The sequence below is a fragment of the Phyllopteryx taeniolatus genome, chromosome 3 (assembly GCF_024500385.1).
Source record: "Phyllopteryx taeniolatus isolate TA_2022b chromosome 3, UOR_Ptae_1.2, whole genome shotgun sequence".
Taxonomy (NCBI): Eukaryota; Metazoa; Chordata; class Actinopteri; order Syngnathiformes; family Syngnathidae; genus Phyllopteryx; species Phyllopteryx taeniolatus.
This window is the reverse complement of record NC_084504.1, coordinates 4953133-4973878: the sequence shown is the minus strand read 5'-3', so window position 1 is coordinate 4973878 and position 20746 is coordinate 4953133. Positions and strand designations below refer to the sequence as shown.

At 41.9% G+C, this 20746-nt stretch overlaps 1 protein-coding gene across 12 annotated transcripts in view; it reads right to left on the bottom strand.

The window, feature by feature from the left end:
* arvcfb (ARVCF delta catenin family member b) overlaps window positions 1-20746 on the bottom strand; it is a 272320-nt gene that overhangs the window by 13696 nt on the left and 237878 nt on the right. For all 12 annotated transcript variants that reach the window (XM_061766564.1, XM_061766570.1, XM_061766569.1 and 9 more), the window contains 4 exons: window positions 3949-4076; window positions 2603-2753; window positions 1721-1913; window positions 125-236 (listed from right to left, as the gene is read on the bottom strand). In XM_061766564.1, the coding sequence (XP_061622548.1) occupies window positions 125-236; window positions 1721-1913; window positions 2603-2753; window positions 3949-4076 (584 nt within the window). The remainder of the gene's footprint in view (window positions 1-124; window positions 237-1720; window positions 1914-2602; window positions 2754-3948; window positions 4077-20746) is intronic.

Below are 20746 nucleotides of genomic sequence, written 5' to 3'. Positions count from 1 at the left end.
GGTAAGGTAGGTATATATATTTGTTGTGACATTTTATTTTTGAGAAAAACGAAAATCATAAGTGCTCAAAATCAAATAAACACCCAGCTATGTGAAAAATGACATCGAGTGACATATGCTATACCTGGAAATGGCTCTTGTTCCAGCCATCCTTTGTCAAAGCGTTCCTCAATTCCTTATAACTCCACACAGTCTGCAGCACGTGAGATGCGGCCTTTGTTTCTCTTGTCGATTGGCTGCGGGGGGAACAAAAAAGCCGAAATAGATCACGAAATAATCCTAGAAAGTCAAAAAGTTCCTCTACTGTAACTCCACACAACTGACAAGAATGTGCACTAGCAGCAATCAAGTTAGTTCCTGGAGTGGCTTCAGGGTCTTTGCTTTTAATTCACAGCCATATTTCCTTTTATTAGCTACTTGTGAGCCACCACCATTAATTACACAGAGATAGCGCTCTCACTTGAAAGTAACTCAATCTCAAAAGAAGTGAAAGGATACACAAGTTGGTCTGTGAATCAACTGTCTCTCTGTTCATTTCGACTGTCTCTTTGTGTGATCAATACTCCATCACAAAAAAGATCCAACTTTGAAAAGGGCAGGGATTAAAAGTATGGTGGAATTTTATTTTACATTTTAGAATTGGAAAGCTGCAAACAATGTTTTGAATATCTCCCTTAATACAGTATTGGCAGCACGGTGGAGGACTGATTAACACATCTGCCTCGCAGTTCTGAGGATCCGGGTTCAAATCCGGGCTCGCCTGTGTGAAGTTTGCATATTCTCCCCGTGCCTGTGTGAGTTTTTTCCGGGTACTCCATTTTTCTCCCACATCCCAAAAACATGCATGGTCGGTTAACTGAAAACTCTAAATTGCCCATAGGTGCGAATGTGAGTGCGAGTGGTTGTTCGTTTATATTTGGCCTGTGAATGGCTGGCGACCAGTTCAGGGTATATTCGGCCTCTCGCCCAGAGTCAGCTGGGCTAGGCTCCAGCACGCCCGCGACCCTAGTGAGGATAAGCGGTACGGAAGAGGAATGAATGAATATAGTATTGTCAAAATGATTGATTGCCGGATAGATGAAAGATAGATAGAGCGAGAGAGAGAGATATTTACTGATGTGCCATGCTTGACCTTTAGCATGAAATTAAATACCGTATCTGGACACGAATATCAAGTGTCAAATAATAATATTTAATTGAATAGTAGTGAGGCGGAACAGTGGACGACTGGTTAGAGCGTCTGCCTCACAGTTCTGAAGACCGGGGTTCAATGCCCGGCCCCCCCTGTGTGGAGTTTGCATGTTCTCCCCGTGCCTGCGTGGGTTTTCTCCGGGCACTCCGGTTTCCACCGACATCCCAAAAACATGCATGGTAGGTTAATTTAAGACTCTAAATTGCCCCTAGGTGTGAATGTGAGTGCGAATGGTTGTTTGTTTCTATGTGCCCTGCAATTGGCTGGCAACCTCCTGCCCGATGGTAGCTGGGATAGGCGGCTCAGAAAATGGATGGATGGATGAATAGTAGTACAATTTGAAACATATACATGGAAATATATAGTGCCTGTTGACTTTTATGGTATGTACAGCAGACTAACTGAGGGAAAAGAGCAATTCCACAGTAGGGATAGTACCTGACAGGTTGCCTAGTCAACAATTTAATCAACTTAATTTGTCTAGTCTGTGATAAATCACCGTGGAACAGAAAGAAATGTAAGGGACACCTGGTTCGGTTGATAGCGACAAGCTTCTCAATGGCCTGGGCCTGAATGAGAGATCGGGCGTTTTCAGAGCTGTCTGTGACAATCTCGTGGATGGTGTTGAGGATGGCAACCACGGTGTCTTCCTCTAAGTTCTTGGCTGGTTGCTGCTGTCCGCTGGGCAAGTTACTGACCAAGTCCCGCATGGCGTAACTTCCTATTAATGAAGAAAAAAAATACACAGTACAGTTATTATCACCAATAAAAATAATTGAAATTGGGGTAAAATGGGACTCCATCTCTCTTCCTGAAGGCAAAATCTGCACATCAGGGTTTACCAAATTAGGTGTGGTTCCAAATGTGTTTTATACAGTATCATTCATTCATTTTCCGTACCGCTTCTCCTCACTAGGGTCGCGGGCAGGCTGGAGCCTATCCCAGTTATCTTCGGGCGAGAAGCGGGGTACACCCTGAACTGGTCGCCAGTCAATCGCAGGGCACATACAAACAAACAACCATTCACACTCACATTCACACCTACGGGCAATTTAGAGTCTTCAATTAACCTACCATGGATGTTTTTGGGATGTGGGAGGAAACAGGAATGTCCGGAAAAAAAAAACACACAGGCACAAGGAGAACATGCAAACTCCACACAGGTGAGGCCAGATTTGAACCCGGGTCCTCAGAACTGTGAGGCGGATGTGTTAACCAGTCGTCCACCTTGCCGCCTATACAGTATCATGCATTGTCATAATATTAACATAAAATATACTGTATTTAAAAAAAAAATAATTACTTTATAACAATGAGAGTCAGCTTGATGATAGTGATACATTAAAACCATTAGAATTTTTTTTATATAAAATCACCACAGTACTGAGTCTGCATGTATACAATATATACCAATTAAGTCCTTGTTGCGTCGGTCGATGGAGAGGTTGCGCAAGGCGATAGCCACAGCTCGGACCACCTTGTCGGAGTCGGAGCGCAAAAGCTCCACCAGGATGGGGAGACCTTTCTCTTTACGCACTGTGGCCCGGATGTAGTTGGACCACTGTGGGGGACACAGAGGGCCAGGTGTGAGCGTATTTCTACATCTTCAAGAGTTACTTTCTTGGGGTACCAGAGGGCCCCAAACAACACTAGGTACAACTGGACCACATTCTATGTACGTATATCTGACAACAATACAATAATGCAATCACACCTTCTCTCCTTGCGAATGACTAATTCAAAACACCACATAGGGGCTCACATAGGAAAAATTGTATATAATAATTATTATATAAATGACATCATTACATAAAATATACATTTGACATGAAAGCGGTTTTATCCTTGAGATGTAATCTGGTTAGATACATTGGAACCACAAGATGGCAGTAGTACCCCTTAAAACTTGACGAGACCCAGCGACAACCAACAAGGAAAGGTGTTTTAAGGTTTGAGAAAGAGCAAAAGCCAAAGGAGAAAGAACAGGCTTCGTCAAGCAGCCAATGTGACAAATGTATAAGCAGCTCTGCTTGCTACAGAATCTGGCCTGAGGACCTGCTGATCAGCTTCCAGGGGGAAAAAAAATGTAGCAAAAGAGAAAAGGATTTCTCCTCAAAATGGCCACCTTTGCTGGGAAACACGCCGGCTGAACAATTGAGAAAATAAAATGTGATGATAAGGAATGGATACAATTAACCACTCGTGTGATTCTTTCAAAGTAGCTGGAGGTGCCTGCTGATGACAATGTCAAACGACTGAAAGGTCACACTGCCCTGATGGCTGTTGTGGGCTAAATACACACAGCATGTATAAAAACAGCATAGTTTTTGCTGGAATGTAAAAACTAGCCTTCCCTGTTCATAATTCACAGTTGCCTTCAAGCCAGAAAGCCTCTCAGTATATCAGCTACTGCTGCTTTAATTGGAATAAATGTCTGATCCTGACTGCAGATTTTCTCATCTCGTTTATCATTAGAGACAAACATGTAACAGAGATGTGTGCATTAGTTTCACAACATGCCTAACCACACAGTGCTGTTAGAATTATTTGATTATACTCTGTACTTCAGATATGTTTATCTTTATCTCATACACAAGTATAGCTTTTTTTTTTTTTTACTAGTTACGTTTTGCTCTTGGTTACATCCCAAACATTGATTTCTCAACTCATGATCCCTCCATCTGTACATCGCTGTAGTTGCAAAAATAAATATGACAAACTTGGTGACTGCTGTACCACCTCAGCCTTGCACTCACAGTCCATTGCCCAGCACCAAGGTTTTGCAGAGCCCCAGCAGCAGCCTCCAGGGTGTTGAAGTTTTGGCTCTCAGTCAGCAGAGAAAGATAGAGTCTCACCACTTCTGGTTGATACAGAAGCTCAAAACCTACAAGGAAACACACACCTGGTTAGGACACCTGGAAGACATACTTGACATCAGGTCTTGCCCAGACAATGCCAGTTATCATTCTTTGATACAACATCCTCTCTAACTACTGTATTAAAGCATAATGGCAAGTCAATACTTGAGAATGACAAACAAGGAGAACACAAGGAGATTATTGATCTGACAAGCCCAGAATTTTTGATGTTTTGATCTCGCTGACACATAACACATTCACCAATGTTAATCATTAGGCCTCCCTCTGATGGAAACATAATTACATTATCAGCTATTAGACAAAGTAGACACGGGGAGGGAGAGGCACAGAATCACAAAGCCTGCAGTAATTTTCCAAGTGACACACAAGTGAGATTTTGGTCAGTTTTAGTTGTTCTGCCAAGGTCATTCAGAACTGTTCCCATTACATTATTAATAACAGTAAACATTATACTAGTGAGTGGGAGCTTAAGTCAATTTTATTATTTACTGTGCAATGACAAATTACATTTTTTTATCCATTTGCAAAAAGCACAAACTATTTGTACATGTTAAGGGTATAACTGTGCCCCAAAGCAACAATAAAGCACGTAGCACTCTCTTGTTTAATTGAGGCAGATGCTGAATCAACAGCAAAGAGACAAATAAATTGATTTACTGTAATAAAAACCTGGTGTCGCCAAAGCAGCAATGCTATTAGAAACTGTGACTTCAGCAGACATGTGCAGACAACACACTGCTGATACAGATAAAATAATATATACATTTTACCAAATATTTCCTTCCTATTACTTACAAGAGGAAATAGAAAGCTTGTAATTGGTCTCCAGGCTCAAATTAGAAAATAACACACTTTTGTATCCTATGTCTTCTATTGCCAGTGTATTTTTAGGTTCTATTTTTGTTACCATTACCTTTTCAGCAGAGGAGAGTGTATTTTCAGAGCTGGAGACTTACTGCATCTAAACTTGTAATGTGAAAACTGGAAGTGGTAGTCCCTGGGTATAATAACTGTCGACAACAACTTTGTTGTTGAAGCAAAACTAATTGGTAATTGGAATGAACTTGTTTGCATTGTGACATCATATTCGGATGCAACACTGAACAGTCATGTCAGAGCCAACAGTAACCCCCATGCAAAATTACTAAATGGATGATGCATGACGCTAGCATGCAAAGAACCAGTAAAACTGCATTATAAAATTAATGTAATCAGGAGCAGAACCATGATTTCTACACATGACCCTGCCTTGTGACCAGGTAAGAGCATCAATCACAACCACTCTCTTTAATAGGCACTAGACTAGAGTGGAAAGTCTACGGCTCAGCATCCTTCTGCATGATCCTCATCTTTCTGCATCTCTGTGCCTAATCAGCAAGCTGGAACGCATTTTAAAAACAATCCTGTTCATCTCCAATTTGGAGTTATACAACCAGTGCTGATATTCACCTAATTCTGCTTAATATGATACATCCATCCATCCATTTTCTGAGCCGCTTCTCCTCACTAGGGTCGCGGGCGTGCTGGAGCCTATCCCAGCTGTCATCGGGCAGGAGGCGGGGTACACCCTGAACTGGTTGCCAGCCAATCGCAGGGCACATCGAAACAAACAACCATTCGCACTGACAGTCATGCCTACGGGCAATTTAGAGTCTCCAATTAATGCATGTTTTTGGGATGTGGGAGGAAACCGGAGTGCCCGGAGAAAACCCACGCAGGCACGGGGAGAACATGCAAACTCCACACAGGCGGGGACGGGGATTGAACCCCGCACCTCAGAACTGTGAGGCTGACGCTCTAACCAGTCGGCCACCGTGCCGCCTAATATGATACAATTCTTGGTAATACAATGTGCCTACCCCTCCTGGAAGCCGTCACCTTATCGTGGTGGAGGGGTTTGTGTGTCCCAATGATCCTAGGAGCTTAGTTGTCTGGGGCTTTATGCCCCTAGCAGGGTCACCCATGACAAACAGGTCCTAGGTGAGGGACCAGACAAAGCACGGCTCAAAGACCCTTTATTATGATGACAAACTATGGACTCAGTTTTCCCTTGCCCGGACGGGGGTTACCGGGGCCCCCCTCTGGAGCCAGGCCTGGAGGTGGGGTTCGAAGGCGAGCACCTGGTGGCCGGGCCTGCACCCATGGGGCCCGGCCGGGCACAGCCCGAAAGGGTAACGTGGGTCCCCCTTCCCATGGGCTCACCACCTGTGGGAGGGCCCATAGGGGTCGGGTGCAGTGCGAGCTGGGCGGTGGCCGAAGGCAGGCACCTTGGCGATCCGATCCCCGGCTACAGAAACTGGCTCTAGGGACGTGGAATGTCACCTCTCTGGGAGGGAAGGAGCCCGAGCTGGTGTGTGAGGTCGAGAAGTTCCGACTAGATATAGTCGGACTCGCCTCCACACACATCTTGGGCTCTGGTTCCAGTCCTCTTGAGAGGGGTTGGACTCTCTTCCACTCTGGAGTTGCCCACGGTGAGAAGCGCCGAGCAGGTGTGGGTATACTTATTGCCCCCCGGCTCGGCGCCTGTACTTAGGGGTTCACCCCAGTGGACGAGAGGGTAGCCTCCCTCCGCCTTCGGGTGGGGGGACGGGTCCTGACTGTTGTTTGTGTCTATGGACCAAATAGCAGTTCAGAGTACCCACCCTTTTGGAGTCCTAAGAGGGGGTCCTGGAGTGCGCTACCGCTGGGGACTCCATCGTTCTGCTGGGGGACTTCAATGCTCACGTGGGCAATGACAGTGAGACCTGGAAGGGCGTGATTGGGAAGAACGGCAACCCCGATCAGAACCAGAGCGGTGTTCTGTTATTGGACATCTGTGCTCATCACGGATTGTCCATAACGAACACCATGTTCAACCATAAGGGTGTCCACACGTGCACTTGGCACCAGGACACCCGAGGTCGCAGTTCGATCATCGACTTTGTGGTCGTGTCATCGGACTTGCGGCCGCATGTCTTGGACACTCGGGTGAAGAGAGGGGCGGAGCTGTTAACTGATCTCCACCTGGTGGGGGAAGATGCCGGTCCAACGTGGCAGGCCCAAACGTATTGTGAGGGTCTGCTGGGAACGTCTTGCAGAAGCAGTTTCAACTCCCACCTCCGACAGAACTTTGCTCATGTTCCGGGGGATGCAGACCTGTGGCCGTAAGGTGGTCAGTGCCTGTCGTGGCGGCAATCCCCGAACCGGGATCCCGTCAAGCTGAAGAAGGAGTCCTATCGGGCCTTTTTGGCCTGTGGGACTCCTGAGGCAGCTGATGGGTACCGGCTGGCCAAGCGGAATGCAGCTTTGGTGGTCGCTGAAGCAAAGACTCGGGTATGGGAGGAATTCGGTGAGGCCATGGAGAAAGACTTCCGGATGGGTTCGAAGAAATTCTGGTCCACCATCCGGCGTCTCAGGAGGGGGAACCAGTGCACCATCAACACTGTGTATAGTGGGGATGGGGCGCTGCTGACCTCAACTCGGGACATTGTGAGTCAGTGGGGAGAATACTTCGAAGACCTCCTTAATTCCATCGACACGCCTTCCCATGAGGAAGCAGAGTCTAGGTTCTCTAGGTTCTCCCCTATCTCTGGGGTTGAGGTCACGGAGGTGGTTAAAAAGCTCCTCGGTGGCAAGGCCCCGGGGGTGGATGAGATTCGCCCAGAGTTCCTAAAAGCTCTGGATGTTGTGGGGCTGTCCTGATTGCCACGCCTCTGCAACATCGCATGGACATCGGGGACAGTGCCTCTGGATTGGCAGACTGGGGTGGTGGTCCCCCTTTTTAAGAAAGGCAGGGTCCTCGAGGGTGCATGGGAGTTCGCCCGACCAGTCTACATGTGTTTTGTGGAATTGGAAAATGCGTTCGACCGTGTCCCTCAGGGAGTCCTGCGGGGGGTGCTTCGGGAGTATGGGGTACCGAACCCCCTGATACGGGCTGTTCGGTCCCTGTACGACCGGAGTCAGAGTTTGGTCCGCTTACCCGGCAGTGAGTCAGACTCGTTCCCGGTGAGGGTTGGACTCCGCCAAGGCTGCCCTTTGTCACCGATTCTGTTCATAACCTTTATGGACAGAATTTCAAGGTGCAGCCAAGGTGTAGAGGGGGTCCAGTTTGGTGGCCTCAGTATTGCATCTCTGCTTTTTGCAGATGATGTGGTTCTGTTGGCTTTATAAAGCAGTGGTCTCCAACTCTCACTGGAGCAGTTCGCAGCAGAGTGTGAAGCGGCTGGTATGCGAATCAGCACCTCCAAATCTGAGACCCTGGTCCTCTGTCGGAAAAGGGTGGCGTGCCCTCTCCAGGTCGGGGATGAGATCCTGCCCCAAGTGGAGGAGTTCAAGTATCTTGGGGTCTTGTTCACGAGTGAGGGAAGAATCGACAGGCGGATCGGTGCAGCGTCTGCAGTGATGTGGACTTTGTATCCCTCCGTTGTGGGGAAAAAAGGAGCTAAGCCGAAAGGCGAAGCTCTCAATTTACCGGTCGATCTATGTTCCTACACTCACCTATGGTCACGAGCTTTGGGTCGTGACCGAAAGAACAAGATCCCGGATACAAGCGGCCGAAATGAGTCTCCTCCACATGGTGTCCGGGCTCTCCCTTAGAGATAGGGTGAGAAGCACGGTCATCCGGGAGGATCTCAGAGTAGACTATCACGGCCAAATAATATATTTTACCTGTTTAGCCTGGGCTTACAGTCTGTCACAATCATCTACTTATGAGTCAAAGTGATCTTCAGTCATCTTCTGACAGTCTGCTAGCTGGCTTCTTTTCAATTGTCGACACAGTGGCATAGCCATAATTTCAGAAGTGTGTGTGTGTGTTCAATTGTTCAGGAGTTAGCCTTCTTTTAGGAGCAAATGAGCATCACCTAGCATTCTACTCCTCTCCATGGTGACCAAAGAACTGAATAACCAACCTGTCAAACTCTGGTTGGGGTAAAACACAATGACAGTGAAGCACAAGTAGCCAGATAATTAAATGTCCAGTGGCAACGCTAAAAAAAAAAAAAAAAATCATTAAAACATTCTCCTTACCAGCAAACGTATTGCACACAAAATGGAAAGGAAGTGAAAAGGCTTTGAACCATTTTTTACCAGTAAATATATTTTTTAAAAGTCCAAATCCTCTGATTCAGGCTCTCAAATGTTTATACTTTCCATTTGCCTTAGTCCACCATGAAAGTAGACAAATCGTCTTTGTGTTTTAAGCAAAACAATATATTCATTGCCATAAGCTTGAACCTATTACAGTTGAACAACACTGTGGTTTATTATCTGACATGTTTTGAATCCAACACTAACCCAGGCATTCATTCAAACTTGAAGACTGCCAGAACCCTACTTAAAATATGAAAATCCTCTGAAGCCCACCAAAGCCTTAACACATGAGACTAGATCAATAATTCTCAAACATATACTGTAGTTTTCAAGACCAGAATAAGTGCATCTGAACATGGGGAAATAAAAAAATACAAAATACTAACCAGTCCAATTAACTCATTCTGACCTATAGATAGGAAATATGTGCAAAGCACAAGTGCTCTTTATACTGGAGTACGAAAAATGAAATGAAATATGAGCAAAACAGTGAACACAAATCCCAAGCAGAAAATAAGGATTGGGTTTGTTTCTAGCATTAAAAAAAAGCCAGCAACCAAGCTTATCTTACCTCAATACAGTAACAATTCTGTATTAATCTAGCATCAGGGCTGATTCACAATACTGTATTGTTTTCCTACAAGCGAAAAAAGTGAGCGATAGCAGCCTCAAAGATTACAGTTTTGTTGTTTTTTTTACCTCATGCCACATTGTGTATTAAAATGCTCGTAACTTTTGTATCTACTGTTACTGTGTAGAGAGTACACTAATGGATGTGACTCACAAATCAAGCTATCACTGCTACTGACGTACGAACTCTGTCTTGAGCCTTGTTCTTAGTTGTATTATTTGACCAATTTTTATGCATCAATGTCAGGAAAATGGCTGCAAGAAAATGGGTATTAAATCATCTATTTAAAGTTGGAGAAGGAACATGTACGTGGACTCCAGGACAGAGAGACAATGCAGAGAAAATGTAAAACAATGAATGAATGACTATAAAATTATCAATAATCAATGTATTTTCAACATCTAAACTAACATACAAACAGCCACAATGTATGTAAAAAAAGAAGAAGAAAACAAAACCTACAGCAACAACATGGAAAAAAATAACCATAAATAACGAATACTGTTTTATTGGCCTGGAATGACTTAACCACACAATTTAACAACACTAATGCACCATATTTAGACCATATTTAATTGTCTTTGCTTTCTCTGTAGTTACTGTGTGTGATTTAAAACAAATGTGTGCATGATATTATTTGTGCTGTTTGTGTCTCAAATTTGGTTATAAAAGGTTTAATTCAGTAAGAAATCAAACTGAACAGTCTGAACTGACTCTTCCCTCATTGGTTAAGTGGTTTAATGAGCTATACAGTACATTTCTAATGTACCATATTTACTGTAATGTTTTGTTGTTAGTGTTATTTGGAGAATGTTGATGTGTATAGGTCACGATTTGCAAATTCCGATGTCACTGATGCATTCACAACATTTCTATTTACCCTGCAGTCACACAGGCAGATACTGTATCTTATACATATCAGATTTGTATCCACCTTTGGAGGAGGCCTGAATCCAATCTGATAAGATCCGAATTTATGTTTCTTTCTCTGTATGCTACCATGACGCCCATCAGATTTGTGCCACTTAGGAGGAAATCTGACCAATGTAGAGTCAAAACAGTTCAATCACTTGAACAATGTAGTGTAAAAACAGTAAAAAGACTTCTGCTGAGCAGAGATTTGTGACCTCCACTGAGAGAAAGACATAAAACACAGAATATCTAACTGCAGGAAATGAGAAATGATGGCATTGTTCTTCACATAATTTTCTATTACAAACAGATGTACAGTAGCATATGAAACCATCATGACTCTCCTCCAAAGGAGGTACTATTGACAGTTCAACTACGGTAACTACCCTTCACGGGCAAAAAACATAGAACTTCTACAATATGAAAATGTTCATGTTGAAAAAGTTCACAAACAGCAAAAGGCAAAAGATACAATGATGGACTTATTTTCTGAAAGTATATAATGACAGTGACTCTGCCAACAACAAAGTTACAGCATTAACGGTTCATGTGGTTTCAGTATCGACTGCAATTAAAGTGTAAGGTGCAGCAATGAGGCAGGCTGGTAAAATGTAATGGATTATCTGACTCGGAGGTAAGACACTCAGAAAGTCAACTCTTCTCTCACACACACAGAGCACACAGACTCTGCCATCAGCTTTCCCGCAGGGTAGGTTGGTTGCAAAACAACTGGATCTTCTTCTTTTCCTTTCGGTTTGTCCCATTAGGGTCCATCCTTTTTCCATGTAGGTCTATCTCCTGTATCCTCCTCTCTAACACCAACTGCTTTCACTGCAAATCACAATGTCATCTGCGAACATCATGGTCCACGGGGATTCCAGTCTAACCGCATCTGTCACCCTAGCCATCATCACTCCAAACAGGAAGGGGCTCAGGGCTGATCCCTGATGCAGTCCCACCTCCACCTTAAATTCGTCTGTCACACATACAGGAGACCTCACCGCTTTTCTGCTGCCCTCATACATGTCCTGTCCTATCCTAACATACTTCTCTGCCACTCCAGACTTCCGCATGCAGTACCACAGCTCCTCTCTGGGTATTCTGTCGTAGGCTTTCTCTAGATCTACAAAGACACAATGTAGCTCCTTCTGACCTTCTCTGTACTTCTCCATCAACACCCTCAAGGCAAATAATGCATCTGTGGTACTCTTTCGAGGCATGAAAGAATGTAGAGTTGTTAGAATGCAGAGTTCATCGAAAACAAACTCTTCAGCCCAGGTTTGCTGAATTAAGACCATCCAAGTATTCTCAGTCAGAGCTTGAGGGAAAGTCTCACAGAAGCTTATATTTAAAAATAAAAAAATAAATAAATCACTGTTGGTCTTCAAAGGCACCTTCCTACTTCCCCCTTCATATGGACAGCAGCCAGGAGTCAAAGCATCATTATCTCCCCTGATAACTATTTGGACTCTTCTGTAGATTGGCACCTCTACCGGCAGCCCCAAGGCATGGGGCATTAGCATACTCATACTGCAGTTGGCCCAAGTTTGTTGGATGCTGACAAAGGGAAGCAGAAAGCGGCTGTGAGCCCTTGTCTTGTACAGCTGCCCATCAGCTTTGGGTCACAAAGATGTCCTGGTGAGATGGGATGGTTGAGAGGAAGTGACAGTTGGGGGAAGAGTTATAGAGTGCCAAAACAGACAAATAGACAGCTCAGACCCCCTGTCTCGTACTTCCTCCACATCTGCCTTTCAACATCAGGTGTCTATTGCCATTTTTGCCCAAATGTCCACGCAATAAAAGACCATTTTAGCACAAAAGGAACCCTTTGCAGCAAGCTGTTGCTGCAGTGACTATTCTAGTATTTCATTTTTAACCAAGCAGGACACATTGATAAAAGTAGCCAAAAAAAAACAATGGCAAGTTGACTTTAAACTAACAGGAGGGTCCAAACACCATCCTTGATGAAGTCCAAGAGAGAGTACCCTTGTAAAACAAAGCCTCTGGAGTCTAAATATTTATACGTTTTGGTTAATAGATTTTCGGTGCCCCGATCTGGTCTGATGAAATGAACTACGAAACTGTGTGTGATTGTTCTTAATATTTATCTGTTGATTATTTTATATTATAATCACTATTAGGTTGCCATGTGATGACGCTTTCTGATCTGTTTGATTTATCTAGGGAAAATGTATATAAACTGAGGAGTATTTACAACCCCAATTCCAATGAAGTTGGGATGTTGTGTTAAACATTAAAAACAGAATACAATGATTTGCAAATCATGTTCGACCTATATTTAATTGAATACACTACAAAGACAAGATATTTAATGTTCACACTGATAAACGTTATTGTTTTTAGCAAATAATCATTAACTTAGAATTTTATGGCTGCAACACGTTCCAAAAAAGCTGGGACAGGGTCATTTTTACCACTGTGTTACATCACCTTTTCTTTTAACAACATTCAATAAACGTTTGGGAACTGAGGACACTAATTGTTGAAGCTCTGTAGGTGGAATTATTTCCCATTCTTGCTTGATGTAGAGCTTCAGCTGTTCAACAGTCCGGCGTCTCCGTTGTCATATTTTACGCTTCATAATGAGCCACACATTTTCAATGGGAGACAGGTCTGGACTGCAGGCAGGCCAGTCTAGTACCCCCACACTTTTACTACGAAGCCACGCTGTTGTAACACGTGCAGAATGTGGTTTGGCATTGTCTTGCTGAAATAAGCAGGGGCGTCCATGAAAAAGACGTTGCTTGGATGGCAGCATATGTTTCTCCCCAACCTGTGTGTACCTTTCAACAATAATGGTGCCTTCACAGATGTTAAGTTACCCATGCCATTGGCACTAACACAGCCCCATACCATCACAGAGGCTGGCTTTTGAACTTTGCGTCCATAACAGTCCTGATAGTTCTTTTCCTCTTTGGCCCGGAGGACACAACATCTACAATTTCCAAAAACAATTTGAAATGTGTCGTACTCGTCGGACTACAGAACACTTTTCCACTTTGCATCAGTCCATCTTAGATGGACAAGCCGGCGGCGTTTCTGGCTGTTGTTGATAAATGGCTTTTGCTTTGCATAGTAGAGTTATAAGTTGCACTTACGGATGTAGCGCCGAATTGCATTTACTGACATTGGTTTTCTGAAGTGTTCCTGAGCCCATGTGGTGATATCCTTTTACACATTGATGTCGGTTTTTGATGCAGTGCCGGGCAATCAATGTTGGTTTTCGGCCTTGCCGCTTACATGCAGTGATTTCTCCAGATTCTCTGAACCTATTGAGTATATTATGGACCGTAGATGATGAAATTCCTAAATTCCTTGCAATTGTACGTTGAGGAACATTGTCCTTAAACTATTCGACTATTTTCTCACGCACTTGTTCACAAAGCGGTGAACCTCACCCCATCTTTGCTTGTAAATGACTGAGCAATTCAGGGAAGCTCCTTTTAGACCCAATCATGGCACTCACCTGTTCCCAATTAGCCTGTTCACCTGTGGGATGTTCCAAACAGGTGTTTGATGAGCATTCCTCAACTTTCTCAGTCTTTTTTGCCACCTGTCCCAGCTTTTTTGGAACGTGTTGCAGCCATAAAATTCTAAGTTGATGATTATTTGCTAAAAACAATAAAGTTTATCAGTTTGAACATTAAATATCTTGTCTTTGTAGTGTATTCAATTAAATATAGATTTGCAAATCTTTGTATTCTGTTTTTATTTATGTTTAACACAACGTCCCAACTTCATTGGAATTGGGGTTTTATATTGATAGTATAAAATGTGCCTTTAAAAGGCAGTAAACCCTAAAATTTAGATAGTTTACAAATGACATTTCATGTATGGCACAAAGCCGCACAGAGGAAACTGTGAGGGACTGTCATTTGATGTCAAACGCTCCTGTCATTGTTTATCTTGTGACATTTAACGATATATCTTATTATGTTTATATGGTGGCGGCACGGTGGACGACTGGTTAGCACATCTGCCTCACAGTTCTGGGGACTGGGGTTCAAATTCGGCCCCGCCTGTGTGGAGTTTGCATGTTCTCCCCGTGCCTGCGTGGGTTTTCTCCGGGCACTCCGGTTTCCTCCCACATCCCAAAGAAAACATGCATGGTAGGTTAATTGAACACTCTAAATTGCCCGGTGTGAATGTGAGTGCGGATGGTTGTTTGTTTGTATGTGCCCTGTGATTGGCTGGCGACCAGTTCAGGGTGTACCCCGCCTCCTGCCTGAAGATAGCTGGGATAGGCTCCAGCACTCCCACAACCCTTGTGAGGATAAGTGGCTCAGAAAATGGATGGATGGATGTTTACATGGTAAATACTGCATGTAGGTGCTTTTGGTTGGTTGGAAACACAGTCAACTTCATTCTGCTATGCTTTTTGTATTGACTGAAATTTATCGGGCCATTTAATTGTTTCATTATATACATTTAAATTAAAGGAATACATCCAGACTACTACTTACTACCATATGAATTGAATTAAATATCTACATTTCTTGAAGCTTATTCATTTGAATGATAACTGGGGAGTATGCTGTCTTCTGCCAACTGACTACAGCCTATACACATTGCACTACACATTTTAACAATACATTAGCAGTCGATGAAAAAACACAGGCGAGAACATTTGGTGTCACTTCCTCCCACAATTAATCCTTGCATCTCATAACTATTATCTCACATATGTTCAATCACAAATTTCAGCACATGCGTCAAGACTGTACGACAATCGATGTGGAAAATATGTTAAGATTAGAATACATAATATCAGCACTAGGGTTGCTTTGATAAATGCTTTTATTTAGCCATTCTAGACAGCTGAGTCAGCAACAAAAGTCAAACAGTCAATATTTTAAAGAATGGAAACTCTCAAACTATGGAATGTGCTGATCATCAGAATGAGTGCATTCTAATTGATGACCTTGGCTGCAATGGAGCATTTATTGGAATTTAAGACTATCCACTGACAGGACCCAAGAAAACTGTAAAATCCTAGCTTTATTTATCATAAATCCACAGAAACAAGGGTAAATATTACCCCAAGGAATTATAAGCCAAGACTTACTTGTGCTCCACTTAGCTTCTACTTTACAACAAACTTCCGCTGAAATGCTTCAAAGTGAAGTGAAACAGGTATCTTTTAACAAATGTCATGTGTTTATGTGTGATACAATTATGTGTGAGTGTGCGTGCGCGTGTGTTTAGGAATTACCCAGAAAGGTAAATTCATCCTAAATCTGAACATAGAACACAGAGGTTGAGCGAAAGATATAGACATAATGGGTCCACAAAGACAAGTTATAGCAGATTACATTTCCTTTTTTTTAAATGCTCAACTGAGTCTAAGAGGCAAGCTAAAAGAATCACATATAACTTCTTGCAGTCTGTGTAAAACACGTGTGAAATTCATGACCTGAGGGCCAAATGTGGCTTGTCGTGTTATTTTATTTGGCCCGCGGGGGCTTGAAAGGTCTTAAGTCAATTGAGCAGTTTACACGTGTATTCATCAACTACATTTCCTATAATATATCGTTGCCTTACAAATTACCGCCAAGTGACGGGATCTTACCACTAGGTGGTAGTGTACCCAGATCAGTGTAAAGCAGCGGTTTTATAAGTGACTTGAGAAACGTTTCGAAATTATCCCAAAATGTCAAGAAAGCGAAAAATATATTCAGATAGAAGGCTTTTTCAACAAAGATTTTTGACAAATTTTTGCAGTATTCACTATTCAGACATTTCTCATTAGCAGGTGATGTTCGCTTTGCACTTTATACCAGGCCAATTTGTATTTCTAAAACGCTAACTCTGTCACCAATGTTCTGAGGTGTACAAAATTGTCAAGCGTAACAAAAAAACTTTTAAAAAAGTTAATGTCATAACTTGGGTTTGGAGATATTTTATTTACTTAAATAGTTTGATGGTTGATTGATGAGCAACGCAGATTTCTTCGGATTCATGTTACAATACCAGAGCAATAAGTAAGAATAAATACAGTTATTTAACAATATGTTGAGGAGTATAGTTACATTTATTTTACATTACATTTAGTTACATTTACTGTCTTCTAACTGGCCCTTCGACGGCATCGATAATGCCAATTTGGCCCTTGGTGAAAATTTGTTTGACACCCCTGGAGTAAAACTCACAGGGCACATACAAACAAACGATTCACACTTACATTCACACCTCCAGACAATTTAGTCGTCAATCAACATATCATGCATGTTTTTAGAATGTGGGACGAATGGAGTACCCGTGCAGGCACGGGGAGAACATGCAGACTCCACACAGGAAGGTTGGATTTGAACCCATAATCTCAGAACTGTGAAGCAGACGTGCTAACCATTCCTTGACCGTGCCATGCAAATCCTCCAGATATAGATAGAACATTGTGAATCATGAAATAATCTTGGGGTGTAAGTAACCTTTTCTTTATTTTGAAGTCGTGTTTGTTTTTCCCTTGATGCGATTAGTTTGATCGGACGTGAACACCGTAATCAAACGTGTGGACCAATTCAACTGCACTGCAAAAACTCAAAATCTTACCAAGAATATTTGGCTTATTTCTAGTCAAAAGTCTAAAAACTAATCTGATTACTTTTAAAATAAGACTCATCACCTAAAAAAGTAACTATTTTAAATGTTCACTTGTTTCAAGCTAATTCTTACTTTATATAAGTAGAAAAAAGAATTAACAGTGGAGTTAAGTTTTTTCTTACACTAATGGGATTTTAAAAAATTATTCTTTTTTAAAACTTATTTCCAGTAAAAATTTGCTTGAAACAAGTAAAAAAGTAGTTTTGACTTGAAAATAAAACTAATATTCTTGGTAAGATTTTCAGGTTTTGCAGTGTGGTTGAAGACTAGTACTAGTCCAAACAAGCTCCTTTGTTTAGTTATGGTGACACCTTGACCCAATCTAACTGGTAAATTGTTACATAACAGGAAACATGTAAACAGATGAAACCATTGACTAAATAATGAATCTTTACTAAATACTGTATGTATCCAGTTAGTACGTCATCATGAGAATGCTCAATATTTGCTACCTTGTTTTGTGCAGCCGTATGACAAAGCATATCTTCTTTTGATGTCTTAAAGGGCAATCCTCTATTTGCTGTTATACTCTATCCTGGCAGATTTTGTTTCACTCACTTTTCCAACATTCTTTCCGTTCGCTTTCTGCTGACCAATATGAAAAAAAAGCAATATCATGTGGTTTGATGTGATGCTTTTTGCTGGATTTTGTTATGTGCAAAACGAAAAAAGAAATAAAGTTTACAAATACATCAACAAATAATGTTCTTTAACATTGATATTTAAGGTTGACATACATACTGTACATACATGCACAGGCAGACTGACAGACAGGCAGGAAGACATAAATAATCTATAATCTGAATTATTTTCCAGTTTTAGCAAAAATATTTTTAGCTCTATATCAATCTGTTTGACTTTAGGGTGCCCAAAAAGGACACACATGCTACAGTCACGTTTGCTGCCTATTAGAGTAACAAAATCAGCAGGAATCTGATTATTATGTTGGACAAATGCTGAACCCTGATTAAGAACCACACTCGTTCCCCATCCCCCTTGACTCCATTGGATTGGTGCATCACAGCCTGACCCTCCGTCCCGCTGTCTCATAGTAGAACAAGCATCCAGAATGCATGATGCCTATTGTGATGGCTGAAAGTGAAGGGATTTGCTGTGTCTGGATTGGTGTCAGCAACTATCCCTCATTTAATGCTTGCTCCAGCCCCTTCAACCCATCACATGCTTAAGTGTGATGGATACTTTGGATTAACGCTTGTGTAGAGAATGACAATCTCTGCTGTTCTCTCCTTATATACACATGTCAAGCCATATAGCAAAGTTATTCTCTTCCCACAATAACATTGACAGTTAGAATGTTGATTTAAGGCCACCTAAACCATCTTCAGAGGGGTTGCTAGAATATAGTTCAACCCTATGCATCTCGCAAGCCCTAGATTTGGACCACCTGTGGACATTGGCTTAACTACAGCAATGTATTAAGCCAAATAAAATCGTGCTCTGTGGCTTCTCGTATAATTCCACAACACATACTGTACATTCAGACAGTGGTCAACTGCAAAGACCATGCCACATCACAGTTCAATATATATATATATATATATATATATTTATTTATTTATTTATTATTATTTTTTTTTTTAAATGCACCTAAGATAAACAAGTTTGAATACAAATTTACTTATTGGCCAAGGGTTTTGGTCCATGGTCCTTACCATTGACACATCTCTGTCAATTGATTTATTGACAAAAGAATCATTATTTCTGTGTGACAACAAACTGGAATGGAAGCAAAAGAACACAAAACCCACTGTGTTTCTTGTTCCTGAATAATGTCAGCTGGTAGAAATTTCTCTTCTTTTAAAAATTAATTTAACATTGTGTCATTCTAGAATTATGTGAAACTATTTTGGGTGAAAAAACAGTTATCACTCTTACAGTTACTACACAAGATTAGCGTTTGCTGATCTAAACTATACAATGGCAGCCCAAATTTAACCATAATGCTTGTTGGTAATGTTGCTATAATCATTACAGTATTGAGGGGAAACCCAGGCTGTGCACAACACGGTTAATTCTCCAGAGAGCCTGAAATTTTAACTACTGTGGATTCCTACCATAATGGGACAGAAGATTGAAACGTTTGGAGAACCTGTTGATTACTGGTATGTTCTGTGTGTGGTTTATGCATCGCAACAGCGCTGGGAAAAAGTACTGTAATTACCTTTTTCTAACCATATGTAGATGAATGCTGCCATGTATCATCACACATGCAGTATAAAGCCTTATTCCACTGATGTCTAGTTCAGCCACCTAGGAATAGTATTACAGAAATCACTTTGTATTTCCACAGCACATCAGGTGGTCTAACTTAATATGCCTCTCACTCTTTTTTTTAAACTTCTTTTTGCCTCATTATCACTATTTTCCATGACTTTCATGTGAAAATCCGCATGGAAGGTGGTTTAGGAGAATGTGAACATTAGCCACAATATATTAACATAACTAGTAAAAGCGTTTTGCTGTGGTGACATTACCAAAAATACTGTAGAGTACAGAATATGACAAGCATGTTGGGAGTGTTGGGCTTCATGTAACTCTAGCAGATTGTGACATAATTGTATTTTTCAATGGAGACAGACAATGAACAGTTGCCCTGTCTATGGACTAAACAAGCACAAAAACACAGTTGTGAGTGTGTAACTTTACTAAAACTACATTGAACATCAAGCCACTTTGGCTATGTTCACACTGCAGGTCAATTCCAATTATTTTGCCCAATGTGACATGTATCAGATTTTTTCATGTCAATCTGAACAGTGTAATTCAGATTTTTTCATATTGGACCAAGGCCTCTTTCATGTGTGGATATAAACCACATATGTAACCGGCGTGAGTGCAGTATCGATGCTCACGGGGCGCGCATCCGACCTATACATCATTAAAACATACATCAAATTGTTTGACAAAACACAAATGGCGGACGAAGGAGCAGAAAACAGTCAGTGGTGAAAAGAAGACGCTTTAGAACTGATAGATATAAGAAAATGTCGGCTCCGGTTGCACAAAATCCTTGAAATCGCCACAACTGTGTCATGACGAGACCTAGGCGAGGGGCCATGTTTATTTCCGTCAACACGGTGACTCGTGTTTGCAAATACGTGCCATAGCCAAGAGCTGTCAAAATCGTTATTGTCACTAACTCCAAAACAATATACAGTGGAACCCCGCGTTACAAACTTAATTCGTTACGTGCCCCCGTTTTTAACCCCAAACGTTCGTAAACTGAGGTAATGTTTCCCATTGAAATGTTATACTTATCTTTTCTTTTTATCGATGTATAATTAAGAATAAATACAGGGTAATATAGAAATAAGTGAAAACACATTATGAAGAAATAACAAAGAAACATGAAAAGCTGTTTATTGCTCATTAACTTTAACTAAGCACGCCAAGGGGAGGAGGACAATGGCTCCTCCATTA